The sequence below is a fragment of the Semicossyphus pulcher genome, unplaced genomic scaffold (genome assembly GCF_022749685.1).
Source record: "Semicossyphus pulcher isolate SPU_LCO1_2020_fin unplaced genomic scaffold, fSemPul1.0.p SCAF_18, whole genome shotgun sequence".
Taxonomy (NCBI): Eukaryota; Metazoa; Chordata; class Actinopteri; order Labriformes; family Labridae; genus Semicossyphus; species Semicossyphus pulcher.
In genome coordinates this window covers 18,733,978-18,748,788 of record NW_027211691.1, presented here as the reverse complement: position 1 = coordinate 18,748,788, position 14,811 = coordinate 18,733,978, and the positions used below count along the sequence as shown (strand labels likewise).

Below are 14,811 nucleotides of genomic sequence, written 5' to 3'. Positions count from 1 at the left end.
AAAACGCAGACATGTAAAGCTTCTTCATGTGTTTTCTAACATTTACCATGTGTGTGTGTGTGTTTTACAGGCAGTGCAGAAGAGCACAGGGGGAGTGCGTAGGGGGGACTGAAAGACTGAGATAACCAAAGTGACATGGAAGGACAGATATCGAGCAGACACATGATTCTGAATAAATTGCATCAAATTTCACCTCACTTCAAATTAAGTTCACTCGTTCTGACATGTGACACTTATTCTCAACATTCACCCAACATTTTTTTTTTTATTCTTTTCCTGTGAGGGTTTTTGTGGGAGTCAAATATTTGTAGTGACGGTTGGTCTGGGAGGTTCTCATATGGAGTTATTGACATTTATCACAAGGTAATACCACGTCAAAAAAAGAACAGTTCAGTACACAGTGATGGAGAATCAATACATCAACATATCAGGTGACAAAAATGAGCTTTTCAAAAGTAGAGTTTGGTAACAAAATGTAAAACATGTAAAATATTGAGGAGAATTTGTCGTAAAAAATAATTTAAAAAACATTTTCTTTAAAATGGTTGGTTGTAACATCTGTTAATGTTTATCTAGCTGAGTGGAATGAGCTAAGTAGTTTGGTCAGCGGTAACCACCAGGCTTCAAACACAGGTTTGTTTAATTTTAGTGCGTATTTAAAGGGTTAAACGTGTAAAACGTTTTATATTCAGGGATATTAGCTAAATTCAGGTTTATTTTGGGGCGGCTTTGTGAGATCTAAACCAAGGGTAGAAATACACATTCTTTATGTGTTTTCAGTAGAGATGCACGATATTGGATTTTCTGCAGATATACCGATATTTTTCAACCCTTTTTGCCGACTTCCAATTTCGATATATTAGGCACATTTTTTTCCACCTACTTACAGAGAACATCAAGCGTCCTCTGTAGTGGGATTGATATCATGCCTACTCTTATTGTAGTGGCCCACTGGCAGATGCAGAAATAACAATACAGTGCTTTTTAAAATGTACACGTTCACTGGGCAAATTAAGAAAACTACTTAAATATAGATTATGTACAAAATGCCATATTTATTTTTATGTAACATTTTCTTTTCTTTTTTAGGAAATCTTCGAGCATTTAGGCAAAATTAAAGGCGAAAATATCGGCTGAAAAATGATCTGCCGATGCTGATGTCATTTTCAAGCCAATATCTGCAGATACCGATAACGTGCCGATAATATCGTGCATCCCTAGTTTTGAGTTGACTCATGAAGAGGAAAATCCACTGAAAAGAAAGTTAAACACATTTTCTATATTGCCGTGATAATTACAGCAGACGTTGCAGCTGTTTGACATGATAGTGTTTTTTTTAAAAGTTAAATTTGACCCACAGAGAAGTGACACATTTTAGAAAAAGAGGGGAGAAAGATGTGTGAACAATAAATAAAATACAAAGGTAAAATCTTCACCAGTCCTTGAGCTGAAACGTATGTGTTCTTTGGCTATCAGGCTTTGGCAACAGAATGACACAGTAGCTCAGAACAAAGCTGCAGTCGACTTGACAGACACTGAAACCCCTCATCATCCTCATCATCCTCATCATGTGAAAGTCCTTAGTTCACTCTCTGGTCCGTCCGTCCTCTGAAACAATCTCATGAGATCATTAATAAATACCTGTAAAAGTTGTACAAAGTTACACCGTGACTGAAAATATTTGCAGATGAAACACAAATCGGAGGCAAACATCATAATTATGTAATCGTTAAAACAGCAAAGGTTAATTTTTTTTGTCCAAAAAGAGAACTTTATCAGCGTGATTTCAATTCGAAGACGTTTTTTTTTCTTTCAAAGATATTTACATACAAACAATGAAGGAAAAAGTAAGCGAGACAAAGATAAAATGTATACTCAACCTCACACATATAGCTTAGATTTGCCAGTACAAATGTAAAAATTTAGAGCACATTTACATTACAAAATTATTCTTAGTACTCAGATGCAACAGACTTTGGTAAATAGTGTTTTGATTTGGTATGATCTCTTTACTAAATCCCTCCTCGTGGGAACCAAAATTTGGGCGACAGTCTGGTCTGTACGGCCAGAATCTAAAACTCTTTGAACAGAACACCGTTTTTTTTTTCTTTTTTTACATAATTCTCACATATTAATCTCTTTTTTCATGTTTTTGGTTTCGCCAAGGTCATTTACATAGCTGTGGTAATCACACTGACAACACATAGTTTGCAAACTGTCCATCCAGGTGACTCGGGAACATTTCTCAGTTCTCATTTCAAGATGAGTTCATCCACCTTTTGTTGTTTTTAATGGCTGCCACTTTTCCACTCCGCTGTTGTTGTTGTTGTTGGCATTGAGGAGCTCGTTCATTTGGGGAGCTCCTCTAGAGAATCAGTGAGAGGGTCCATTGGTGCAGCCGGGCCCAGGTCGGGCTGTTTCAAACGCTTTATTGTGTTTTTCAAGGCTTGCCTCTTGTTGCAGAACCAGACCCGCACCACCTCCCGGTCGTAGTTCAGTTTCTCAGCTATTTCCGTCATTTCCTGTCCGGAGGGGTGCGTGTTCTTCTCAAAGTGGCTGTTGAGGATCTCGAGCGCCTGCGGGGTGAAAGAGGTCCGCCTCTTGCGTTTTTTGGAAGGCTCGCTGCCGATAAACTCAGTCAGGTTCTGCATGCCGGATCGGTGGCGGGCCTCAGCCTCGGCCATCCAGCGCTCCAGAACGGGCTTAATCTTCTGGGCGCTTTTAGGGGTGATGTCCAACTTCTCAAACCTGGCAGGATATAAAAGGCCAGGGTTCAGTTTGCCTGTCAGACTGCTACCTATAGTGTTCTCTTGGGCTTCCTGTGGTAGGAAAAAGTGGCTTCTCAGGATGGTGTGTCTGGGGAGAATTGAGAAAAAAGAATCTTACTTAGGCGCCCTGCCAGAACAAGGGATAAGCTGCCTGCTTTTCAGTCTCCTCAACCAGAATGCCACAGGGACTGAGACTAACATCCAGGTACACATCCAAGCCAAACTCCTGTGTACCCTGCACCTGGAAACACCTCAGCTGCAGCAGCTGGAGGCGACCGCCGCCAGAAGTGTGTTAATTTTCTGGAGGATTCTGTGGTGCTCTGTCCCAACTTGGCAGTAGTGGAGCAAGGAGATATTGCCAATGGCTAAAATCAGGTCCAGTTGAACCAAAAGCAAACCAAACACCTGACTAAATTTGTTCAAATATTGTCAAAAAATTCTCTTAAATCAACAGAAAAACAAAAATCCCATTACTTTCCCCTCAGGTGATAAAAACCAAAAGAATCCACTAATGCATGCAGTTAAATATGGCACCATCATTTATTTACAAAGAGTTGAATTATTAATCAAAATGTACATTTAATACATTTTTCAAACTTTCCTTCTTCCTCTAACAACGCCTCATTTTATATTTAATAAGAACACATTTACACTCTCTAATCCTCAAAGTTCCTGCAACTCTACCGTCCTTAGTGACGTGATTCAGACTTCACAAACACTCTGCACTTTAGCGAGTCACTGTAAGACTGGAGAATGAAGCTGGTTGTCGGGTGCTCCTGCCTGTGAGATGAACAGATGCTGTGTATGATGAAGATGAAATTCTTATTGTGCTGCAAAAGGATTCCTCTCATGCCTGTTTTTTGTTATTTGTTGGGTCACGTATCCCAACTCAGAAAGAACAACACTGTATCTTATTATTGTCATCTGTTGGCTGAAGCTAACAGGTGCAAGAAGGCTTCTTGTGATGTGTTGAAACTTTGGTTTTCATTTTAAAGTGGACATGTTTTAACTATGCAACCAATTGTCTATTATTCTGTGTTTTTGAATCACGTTGTTTGAATCAAGGTCCTCCTTCCTCCTGAAACGAACAAACCGTTTTGCCATTCAAAGGTTAGACCTCAGCCACGATTGGCTGACAGTATTTGGAAAGACCGCATAGCCCCTCCCCCAGCGGCCTCACTGCACCGTCACTCCAAAGTTGTAGAAAACATGGCTGCTCTAGGATCGGTTATTCGGCCTTATATGTATGAGCCAGAGTCTAAGCTACTGACAAGAAGGCAGCCTGAGGTGAATGACGGTGAATGACGATTGGTCGATTTCAGCGACAGCAAGGTTCTACGTAGAAACCTGCAGCTGTTTTTTACTTTTTCACTGTGAACAATAAACACCCAAACATCAGAATATGAGAAGATCCATTGAAAAGATACGTCCCCTTTAAGATGTGATTCAACGTTTCACTTCTTGTTAATAACCTGAGATTTTAATTCGATACAATTTATCTGCTGTTATTTTCTTTTACCATAATGCAGCATTAACATTTAGAAGCATCTTTTAAATTGTGTTATTAAAGATTATTTCTAACAAACAGCAAGATGCAGACTTGTGAATTAAAAGTTTTACTTAATCATTGTTAAAGATAAATGGTGATTTATGCATTAGGTGACGAATCATTTGGATTTTACTGTTTGATTCATGTCTGTTTGAGCTTTTGACAGAGCTGTAAGAACTAACCTGGGCTGTCTGGCTATGAGCGTAGCAGTGATACATGAATGGAGACAGGTGTATCCCCTCATTGCTCCGTGGTTCCTCTTGGATAACTTGCTCAAACTTTAAAGAATATTTGTGATTGATGTGATCGGTTTGTCTGAGTGAGAATCTTTTTTTGTCTGACCTTGGAGATCTTTTAGTTTTTGGAATTGTTCTCAGATCTCTCTCTCTCTTGGTTTTTAGACTATTTGCCCATACTTCATGCTGGAAAATGAACAAGTGACGGGATATTAAAGGAGAGAGAAGAGGGACTGTCTGCATCTAAGGTCTGTAGGCCACCAGGAAGCACCCTCAGGTCTCTTTTGCAAAAATATCCAGATTTAATAACAATAATAATAAAGGAAAAATTTGATTTCTATACAGCAAAAGCTGCTCTTTACGATCTTTTCTTTAAATAAAAAGGTGCGGTTGAGTTGACAAAGTGTTTCTGGGACAAACCCGAGTGTGACGTGTGTGAATGCTTTTAGTAACAGAAGCGGTGAGCTGACAGCTCTGACGGACAGACAGCAGAGATCTACGAGGAGGCTCGGCTCTCTGTGGAACAAACAAAGCACACAAGACATTTTTAATGGCCAGGTGAGCGGCTGCAGACAACAGCAGCGAGGCAAAGAGGCCCATGCACGAATGAACTTCCTCTGTTTCTACACCTCGTCGGTGCTTTCCTCCTTGTCGACAGGCGGTATTATTTATAACCCCGTCCTCCTCCTAAACAGTGGAAAGAGGATGGGCTCCGTACTGCGGGGAATACATTAGTAAATATGAGGAGTCACCAGAGACAGGACATTTCATGGATCAACAGGAACCGCAGATACTAAAATGAGTTGAGAGCTGCTCAGCTGGGGCATGCACTCCTCTCTTCTAGTGCATCAGCACGAGGGAGAAGTGGCCCTGAATGCACCTGCAGCCTCTCTGGCTCTTCTTAAAAGTATCTTCGGAGGCTGCTCAGACATGCTGTACGTTCAGGCCTGAGTTACAGTTCGCCTGAGGGTTCACAGCCATGAAGCAGGGAGGGCTGAGTGAGAGGTTCATGCTAGAAACCAGGGACAGAGATGACCTAAGAAGGTCTGTATATAGACTCATGATCAATAAATACGATAACTATATTTATACATCAGAGAACACGTCTCTATTGTTATGTTCTGATACATTTCTGATTAGAGTGTCACCAGTTAAAGAGCCACTGCTTCATGTAGCTATTGTCCATGTAAGGGAGGAATAGCTAATACAACCAAATATGCAATAAGACAATATAAATGTGTCCTAAGCTGTTTGTGTTTTATCCTATAGGAATGTTTAGTGAAAAAGACACTCCTGTTTGCTTCAAAATAAAGCTATACTTAAATAAGACGACATTTACCAAAATAAAATGCTTCATCTGTATGAATGAAACCAACTGTCAGGTCCTGCCAGGTGCGTTCAAATGCTGTGTTGTTTGCTCACTCTCTCAATCTGATTAAACAGCTCCAGACAAAAATAAGAGACCACTGTAAAAATAGGTTTTTCTCTGGTTCTAAATTTCACAGGTTTGTGTTTGTGTAAAATTAACTTTTGTTTTTTACAACATTTCTTCCAAATCAAATATTCTCATTGAGGTGTTTTATTTGCAGAAAATGACAGCTGGTTAAAATAACCAAAAGATGCAAAAAAAAATGTTTTTCACAGCTCGAATAATGAAAATAAACGAGTTCATGTTCATGTTTAAACAACAGAATATTCATGTTTAAGAGTTCACAAATCAATATTTGGTGGAATAACCTGGTTTTTAATTACAGCGTACATGTGTCGTGGCATGCTCTCCACCTTTCTTGTCGTCTTTCACTTTGACATTGGGTGACGTTAGGCTGCTCTGCTTGTGACCATCCATCTCCCTCTTATTAATGGGCTTCAGATCTGGATTGGGCTGGCCATGGCATGAAGAGAGAGATGCTGATTTAAGGAACATTTGGAGTGGTCAATTTTTTCTGATTTAGATTTACTTTTTTGCTAGTTTTAGACCTGCAGTTTACAAAAGAAAATTCTTTATGTTGGAAAAAAAGTTAGCAATTTAATACGTTTTATTTCTTCTGTTCAGGAAGTGGTTCAATAGAGAAATATTTCAAAATAAGAGTTCTTTTTGATATTTTCAGTTACAGGCAGTATTGCAAATTGTTACAAAATATAACCTGGCCTTGTGATAATACATTTTAAAATGAAGGAGATTCGATACATTGTTAATTTATCTGATACTTATAATAAAATATGGCTAAGTTGATTCTTTAAGAGCTGGTATGTATGTCTTGCTAAAATTCTGATCATGTTTATTCATGCTGAGTCGAATATGTCTTTATAGCTTTATAGTGGTGCGTTTATTCTCAGCAATGTGCGAATACAAACTGGTCTCCCCGTTAAAATAAAGATGATCTAAATTCAATGTTTATCTTTTATTTAAGTTTTCCATCTTAAGTCAAAACATTTAAATGTCGATTTTACCTACAATCTTTTTATATCTTTATGAGCAAAATTCCATCGGAAAGACGACATCCTGGCACACGATTGCTTTGATGATGCCCTCGTGTAATGCCTGTGCTTTTTTAGATAAACTAATAAAGAGCCTGGAAACGTAGTGAGCAATGAAAGGAGACAAGATGGAAGCATCTGTCAGTGTCTGTTCTCCGTCTGCCTTCAGAGCCGCAGCCCCAGAGCTGCCGTGACGTCCCGTTTCACCTCAGACTTCATGTCTATGTTGATGTTAACTAAACTAAAGCATGTGGAGTTTGGCCCTCTACTTAAACCATCAGGATGTCATGTCCGATGTCATACAAACAAAAAATTGTCTTAACGGCATGAAGAACAGCCCACAGAGTGTTTACTTTTGAAGCTAATGGCTTTTAATGTATGTTATAAATATTTGAATTATTCCTGCCTGTTAATATTTCATGTGTGATTTTAAGACTTTCAACATTAGTCAGAGACGGCTGGGCCTCATAAGAACGCCGGCTCCTGCGCTGTTTCACATTTTATCGCCTGTTTGATGTTGATGTGATGAAATTTTTAAAAGCGCGTGGCAGCGCCGTGTCGCATAAACAGCACAGGTCATCAGCTGAGCATTTCAGAGGTGCATTAAAATTAATACAGGAATGAGAGCTGGAATGACGCAGACCGGGATACAGCTGCTTTAACTTCTGAGTGTTTGGGAAAGAAAATGTGGCAAAAATATATCTTAAAAATTAAACTGATTTGTCCTCTTTTCTATGAATCATTCACTTTTAATTGTTTTTCACTGTAGAACAAACAATTCTGTTTTTTTCTGTTGTAAAAGTTGAAACACACAGCCCAATTACTCCGACTCGAAAAGGCGATGTGGCTCATTTGGCGTCCTCATGCAAAGCGTTATTCAAGCGGAACAACAGGAGGGATGAAACGCTGATTGTCTGATTGTCTCATGAATATATAATGCACCATTTAGGACTAAACTGTCCTCGCGGCAGCAGTAAAACATGGCAATCTTATTAACAGATCATCGCCGTCAAGCTCTCTCATGTTCAGGCGGAGCGAGCGGCAATGTGCCTTAGTAATTATTAAATGCTTTAAGTGCTTCGTGTAATACTTGTGTATGTATTTTGCATAAGTAACGCGCCGCTGTCATGTCAGCGGGTGAGGAGGACGGGAGAGGAGGAACAGTGAGTACAGACATGAGAGCTTCGTTTGTCAGGGTGGTGATATTCAATTCAGTCAATTATGTATTTTAATATCTTAATAACGTCTGTTAACACATGGGATGAAAAATAGATGGCAGCTACGAGCACCAGACAACTCAGCGAGGCTGCACGGCCTTATCTGCTTTCCTTTGACAGAATTAGGACAAACTGGTGTGAAATAATGAACCGTTTCTTGTTCGAGCTTCACGCTCTTTGTTGATCTTACCTGCAGATGGCAGACTGGCTGTACGCCGGCCCCTCGGCCGCGCTGAGCGCCTGGCCCACCTGGGTCTGAGTCAGGCCCAGGGACAGCCGGCGGATCTTGAAAGCTTTGGCGAATTCGCGAATCTCCTCCAGGTTGACCCCGTCTACCTCGCTGGGGGCGGTCTGCGGGTCTACAACACAACACACACATCTCATTTTATTTAGCCCTCTGCTGCCCCCGTCCCTCACCTCATTTTACAGAGTGAATGAAGCAAACAGCCAGACATGCGTGATCATGATCGTCTCTAAACAACTTGTAAAAACAGTCCTGCTCTGGGTCAGGACTTATTATTTCTCTGTGCTCTGCTGCTGTAAGCTGCGTGTGTGTGTGAGAGATGTTTGTAGAATGAATTCATCTGAGGTGTGAAAGCAGGCGTGTCACCGCTCTGACTTGCATGTGTGAATGTTTAATCTCACGTACCAAACCACGCGGACAACACAGACGGTAATAATAGAATAGATGCATCAGATAAATAGTACAGGCTCGTTTTCTGTATGAACACACAGATCTTACAATAATAGTATAAAATACATTATGTCATCCGTCTGAGTCTGGAGAAAAACAGGCCTTCAAACCTCCATCGTGCACACACAGACAGAGACTCCTCTCCATACAAAGAAAAGCCTCCCATTCCAACAGCCCTAAAAAACTTCCCTGATGCATTTTGAAGAATTTCTCTGCTAATAAAAAGTGATTTCACATTGTACATCAATGTCAGGTGCCCTGGCATCCTGCTTACCAAAGCAAAGTTTGTGCCTCTGAATTATTCATCTTGGTCATTATCAATGAATTATTAAAGGAATCCTCCAAGCGTATTTAAGCAAAAATCTATGGGGCTGCCATCTCGTTGTGCCTCATAAGTGACGTGTAGCGTATGCGGCGTGCTCCAGACGTGTGAACACTTGGAAGATGAGGGACGAGAGACTCCGAGGAGGCTAAATGGGAGATATGAGCACTCACAGCTTCGGGTCCCATCATCTCCACATTGATGAGCATCTCTTCATCATTCCCAACAGAGTCTATTTACTCAGTGCTTTGAAAGACTAATGGGACTGTGGAGCAGTGCTCAACTGGTCCAACCTCTGGATCCATATTTGTCCTCAGACATTAAGTCACACACAAGACATGATTTAAACCCTCTAAAGTATTTTAGTGAGTAAAGCTTTCACAAAACGAACAGAAGAGTGAGTAAAATGTTTGAATTAAAAAACAGAAACAATGGAGGAAATCAATTTTTTAAAAGCTGCTTTTCTCCACAGCAATAAGAAGCTTCATAATTACAACAGGACAATAACAAGGTAAACCTTTTCTCTGCTCTGAAAAGGAAAGTGAGATGAGAAAAATAATGTTTCTCTTCATAAATTACAAGCAAGATGTGTCTGTTATGAGCCGGGACTTTATAGACTAATGTGACTGTGAAAGGTAGAAGTAACATCTATAGTACATGCATTTACACTTTGTATTAATGAGCAGTCTTGCTATGTCATATATCATAAAGTAAATTAGCATTATACAGTTTTAAAGGAGGACTTGTTAGCTTCTGCAACGCTTTGTAGTTTTTCTGACTAGCTCGAGCCAGCAGGAGGAGGCAGAGTTAGCCGACCTTTCAACTTTTTTCTTTCATTTTTTCTTTTGCTTTCTTTCTAATAACAAAGTATAAAATGACCATGTGAATGAGGTCTCTCTGTGTGCTGGTTTAGCTCAGTTGGTAGAGCAGGCACCCCATGTACAGAGGCTACAGTCCTCGACGCACTGATCGCAGGTTCGACACCCGGTCTATTGATCATTTGGCGCATGTCACCCCCTGCTCTCTCCTCCCAACATTTCCTGTCTCTCTTCAGCTGTCCTATTCATAAAGGCAAAAGCCAAATAAATAACTAAAAGGAGGTCAGTTCATTCTCACTGCTCTCGTAGTGCGAACGTGGTTTCAGTATTTAAAGACTAAAGAGCCTTTTTTTTTTAGAAGTTGGTGGAGGTGAAAAAACAGAGCTATGGTAGACGTATGCATGTTTGCTGAGTGCCTAAAAACACGACTCCAATTAAATGATAATGTAACAGCTGGTCAAGTAAATAAGCACCTGATTGCTGACTTCAACTATCCTACTGCAGCATTATGAACGTGGTCACAATGCACATTGCATTTACACTTGACTGACAGTGTCTTCTGCTTGCATTCACTTAAAACAGTTTAGATAGGATTGTGTGTTAATGCCAGGTGTAAATGGGGTTTAAGTGCAGTTTAGCACAGAACTTAAACTGTACTTTGTTGCATAATCAGCTGCTGCCTGGCAACAAGTAAAACACACTATAGAAGAGGTGAAATAAATGCTTATTCTGGACAACAGTTTGAATGCTCAGATGATAAAAGTAAAAATAAAAACAACCTTCAGGTAAGATATTGTTGTATTGTTGTATATTGTCATTCTCCACTTGTTTCTTTACACATTTCATCTTCTCTCCTCTGTAGACGACCCTCGAGTTTTCTTCCTGTGCTGTAAGTGATATTGAGAGGCAGCGACGCGGCTCACACTCAGCATAAAGCATTAATTCTATTTACCTCAGAGCTGAGCCACAATGATTTTGTGCAGACTCAAAAACGGTTTAGAAGATATTTTTCCAACCTGCAAGTAAACACAAACTAAACACGGTGACTACAACAAGTTGATCAATGGCGACTTGTTTTTGATTACATTTCGAGACATCTGAGCTGCCTTTGAAATTAGTTTACACCGAGTTTAAGAGGATCGACTCTGACAAATGAAATTTATCTGAATAAAGGAGTTTTTAAAGGCAATAGCTGCACGCTGACAGGCTGTGGCCCGGTGATTTATAAGGCTCTGCCAAAGGCGCCCGCATTAGGAGAATGAAACGTATGTTCATTAGACATAACACACGTCACTTTGGATCTTTTAATAAACCAAAGAACTGACAGTCAGGACAGAAATACAACAATGAGAGGAGGCGGGATCATTCAAAGGCTGTCCACGCTGAGAGTGAGACACTGAGAGTCCTTCATGATGGATCTGTAGCGGCTGATATCAAAGGGACAGTCACCTATCTATGGTGGTATTTAATGTGGGAGTTAATCCGACTAACTGCTGCTGTAAAAACTCACTTGAGCATCAAAAGTGTATTAATCCGCTGCTGAAAATAGTCCCCAACAAATTCAAATCTTGAAAACTTGCCTCGTTTTTGTTCACGTTTGTACACGAAGCAAAATAAGTTTGTGCCACAGAGAGGAAACAGAATTAATATCAAAGTGTTCAGATTGTTGTTTGGATGACCTTTATCCCGTTTATTTGAAGGCGTGTTGTGTTATTCCAGCTGAGTCGGGACACTTACTGCTGACCAGCTGTCCCACGCTGAGAGCCGAGGAAGAGGAGGAGGTGGAGGAGGAGGAGGAGGCCTGGTGGAGAGGACTCTGTCTGTGGGGCATGTGGAGCAGGCTGGGCTGAGACGGTGCTGGGCCTGACTGACCCTGCTGGACACGCAAACACACACATTCACAGAGCTGCATGAGATACAGAAATAACAGACCACACATCATCTACGGTGATAATGTCATTAGGGTGATTAGGCCATAATATTTAATGGTGTTTAGACCCAGTGGTGCCTGTGATGCTCCTCCTATGCACCTGGGCGGCCTACAATCATATGTAAAACCTACTGTTACCAACATTGGCGTCAAAATGAACCGTGATGTTGAATCTAGTTTTTACCACTTCAGGCTTTAAGTTCGATCTTTTAATGATTGAATGATACATGCTTTTATCTCAACTCATTTGGACTGCTGTAACGCTCTTGATGTTGGCGTTAACCAGGCCTCCCTTGCACGCTTACAGTTAGTCCAAAATGCTGCTGCTCGTCTTTTAATGGGCACCCGTAAGCAAGAACACATTACCCACATCCTGGCCTCCCTCCACTGGCTCACCGTTCGTTTTAGGATTCATTTTAAGATTTTATTGTTCTTTTTTTCAATCTTTAAATAGGTTAGCACCTCTGTACATCTCTGACCTCCTGCATGTTTATACCCCCCCCCCCCAAGGTCCGCTGATGAGCTGCTTCTTGTCGTTCCTAAGACGAGGCTGAAAACCAGGGGTGACCGTGCATTTTCAGGAGTCGCCCCCAAATTATGGAACGAGCCCCCCTCCAAGTTTCTTTTATTTTTGGGCTTTAAACCCAGCATGAGAGTTGTGTGGTCGTTTTATTGTCTTATTACTGTGTTTTACAAGCTTTCATGTATTTTATATGTAATTTACTTAGTTTTTATTCCCGTTTTTAATTTCATTGTGCAGCACTTCGTTACGTCGGTGCCTTTTAAAATGTGCTATATAAATAAAGTGGATTGGATTGGATTAATCCAATCAGCAGCTATTAAATGAGCCACTTAGAAGCAGAATATAATGAGATTAACTTTGTAGCTGATGATTAATAAATGTTAATTACTGTCTGCAGTGTTTAGACTGACAGAGCAGAATATAGAGTCAATAGTCTGCTCAGTAGACTGCAGCGGAGACAGTGAGAGTCAACTCAGGTGCTCTCCTGACTTCATGAGTGTCACAGTCTTTGCGGTTTAAAAACCGCTCACAACAATTAAAGACGTTTTCTGTCGTCACCAGACCTGAGAGGGCGCTAATAACGGCCTGAATCATAAAAACACGAGGACACAGCAGTCCCTATTTCAAACATAATTCATGATCCACAGGCTACGTGCTCTGATGGCACAAAAAAACGATGTATTTTCATGTTTTATGCACATTTGAATTGCTTTTACAAGATCAAGATGGTACGTCTACACTTTAAAAGTGAAAAGCTGTCTCCGCCGTGAGCCGGGCCGGTTTCTTCTCTACCTCTTTGCAATTAATTATTTTCTCCGTGGCATGTGTTTGTTTGGGTGCTGGGGGTGTCAACGGCGATGCACACACTGTCAGGACTGCTGACAGGCTCGGAGAATTATCTAGCTTCACTGGAAATATTCTCGACTGCCGGCTCTGACAACCGTAAATTATGCCCGCGGAACAATGTGTACATGCGGCGCTTTGAAGTGGAGACAAAAGCATAAACATTATTACAGATGCATTAATTCATTCAAGAGTGTGATCTGCTGTTTTTGGAGAGTAACAATTAGGTGTCCATCTGCTGGGAGTTCATCCATTCTGCACTGTACGGGCCTTCAATGTGAACTTTTACCCTGTAATTCTGCGCTGACATCGTCATTATCGAGTCAATAAGATTTTCATTGTTGTGTTCATGCATCTGACTCGGCACTCGTGCTCCGTATGGATCTCCAAACCAGGAGGGGGGAAATGATTGAGCTGGAGTTTCTACACTTACAGTACGAACTCGAAGCTAGTTTACGAAGAAGAATCAACTCGTGTGTTTGAATCAAAACAGGATACTCGTTCGGGTCAGAGAGGACGAATCATGAGTGAGTGATTGAGGAAGGAGGGAGGGAGGGAGGGAACGGAAAGAGGTGGAGACAAAGGCAGGAGAGTTTTAAGTGGGGTGATGAAAAGTGTTGCTGTTTTTTTGGGGGCGGGGGGCTCTGCAGGGGCGCAGCAGCCTCCCTGAGACTGAAAGGTTTGTTGACAAGTGCGTTCCAAACATGCACTGAAACATGAAACACACACACATCGAAAACAGCTGCAATTTTCCAAGTGGAATGATGCAAATAAAGAAGCGGTGTTTAGCATAAAGTGGACTGGAACATTGCCTTCATGAATAACCACAGCTCTGGTCTGGCTCCACTAGGTGCTGCTCATTCAACAGTTTTAAAGCCAGCTCTTGATCGCTGTTAGAACATCAGTTTAAGTGTATAATAAGCTGCTATACAAGACATCTTCCTCTCTATGTGTGTGCTTGCGCGTCAGTGTGTGTGTGTTACCTGCTGTCCGGGCTTGATTGGTGACAGCGTGATTCCCTGGGTGTTGATGACAGGCAGGATCTGATTGCCGATCACTGTGGCGATGATCTGGCCTTGAGCGTTGGTCAGAAGCTGAGGTGTAATTGGCTGTACCTGCAGTGCTGGGTTGCCACCCCCTGATTGGCTGGAGGGCCCTGCAGAGTTGGGCATCAGTGGGATTGTTCCAATTATCTACAAAGGGGGTAGAGAGGAGATGAAATCAGCTGGGTGGTTTTAAAAAAGAAGACGGTGCAGAGAGGGTAAACGCTACTGGAGGTGCCAGTCTTAATGATCGCCGCCGCTGTGGCGCTTTTTTGTTTGGTTTTTTTGAACAAAGCACGAGGCGGTCATTTTGCTGTGTTAGTAGGCTAATCAGAGCACTCAGCTTTCAGGTTGTGTGATTCGAGAGGGAAACATGCACAAGTGTCCACT

The 14,811-nt window shown here is 41.3% G+C and overlaps 1 protein-coding gene across 1 annotated transcript in view; it reads right to left on the bottom strand.

Moving 5' to 3' along the window:
• Positions 1 to 2,348: 2,348 nt before the first annotated feature.
• Positions 2,349 to 14,811, bottom strand: part of pou6f2 (POU class 6 homeobox 2) — a 70,758-nt gene continuing 58,295 nt past the window's right edge. The window contains exons 6-9 of the mRNA XM_069667788.1: positions 14,362 to 14,571; positions 11,820 to 11,958; positions 8,439 to 8,607; positions 2,349 to 2,856 (exon numbers count right to left, since the gene is read on the bottom strand). Of these exons, the coding sequence (XP_069523889.1) occupies positions 2,349 to 2,856; positions 8,439 to 8,607; positions 11,820 to 11,958; positions 14,362 to 14,571 (1,026 nt within the window). The remainder of the gene's footprint in view (positions 2,857 to 8,438; positions 8,608 to 11,819; positions 11,959 to 14,361; positions 14,572 to 14,811) is intronic.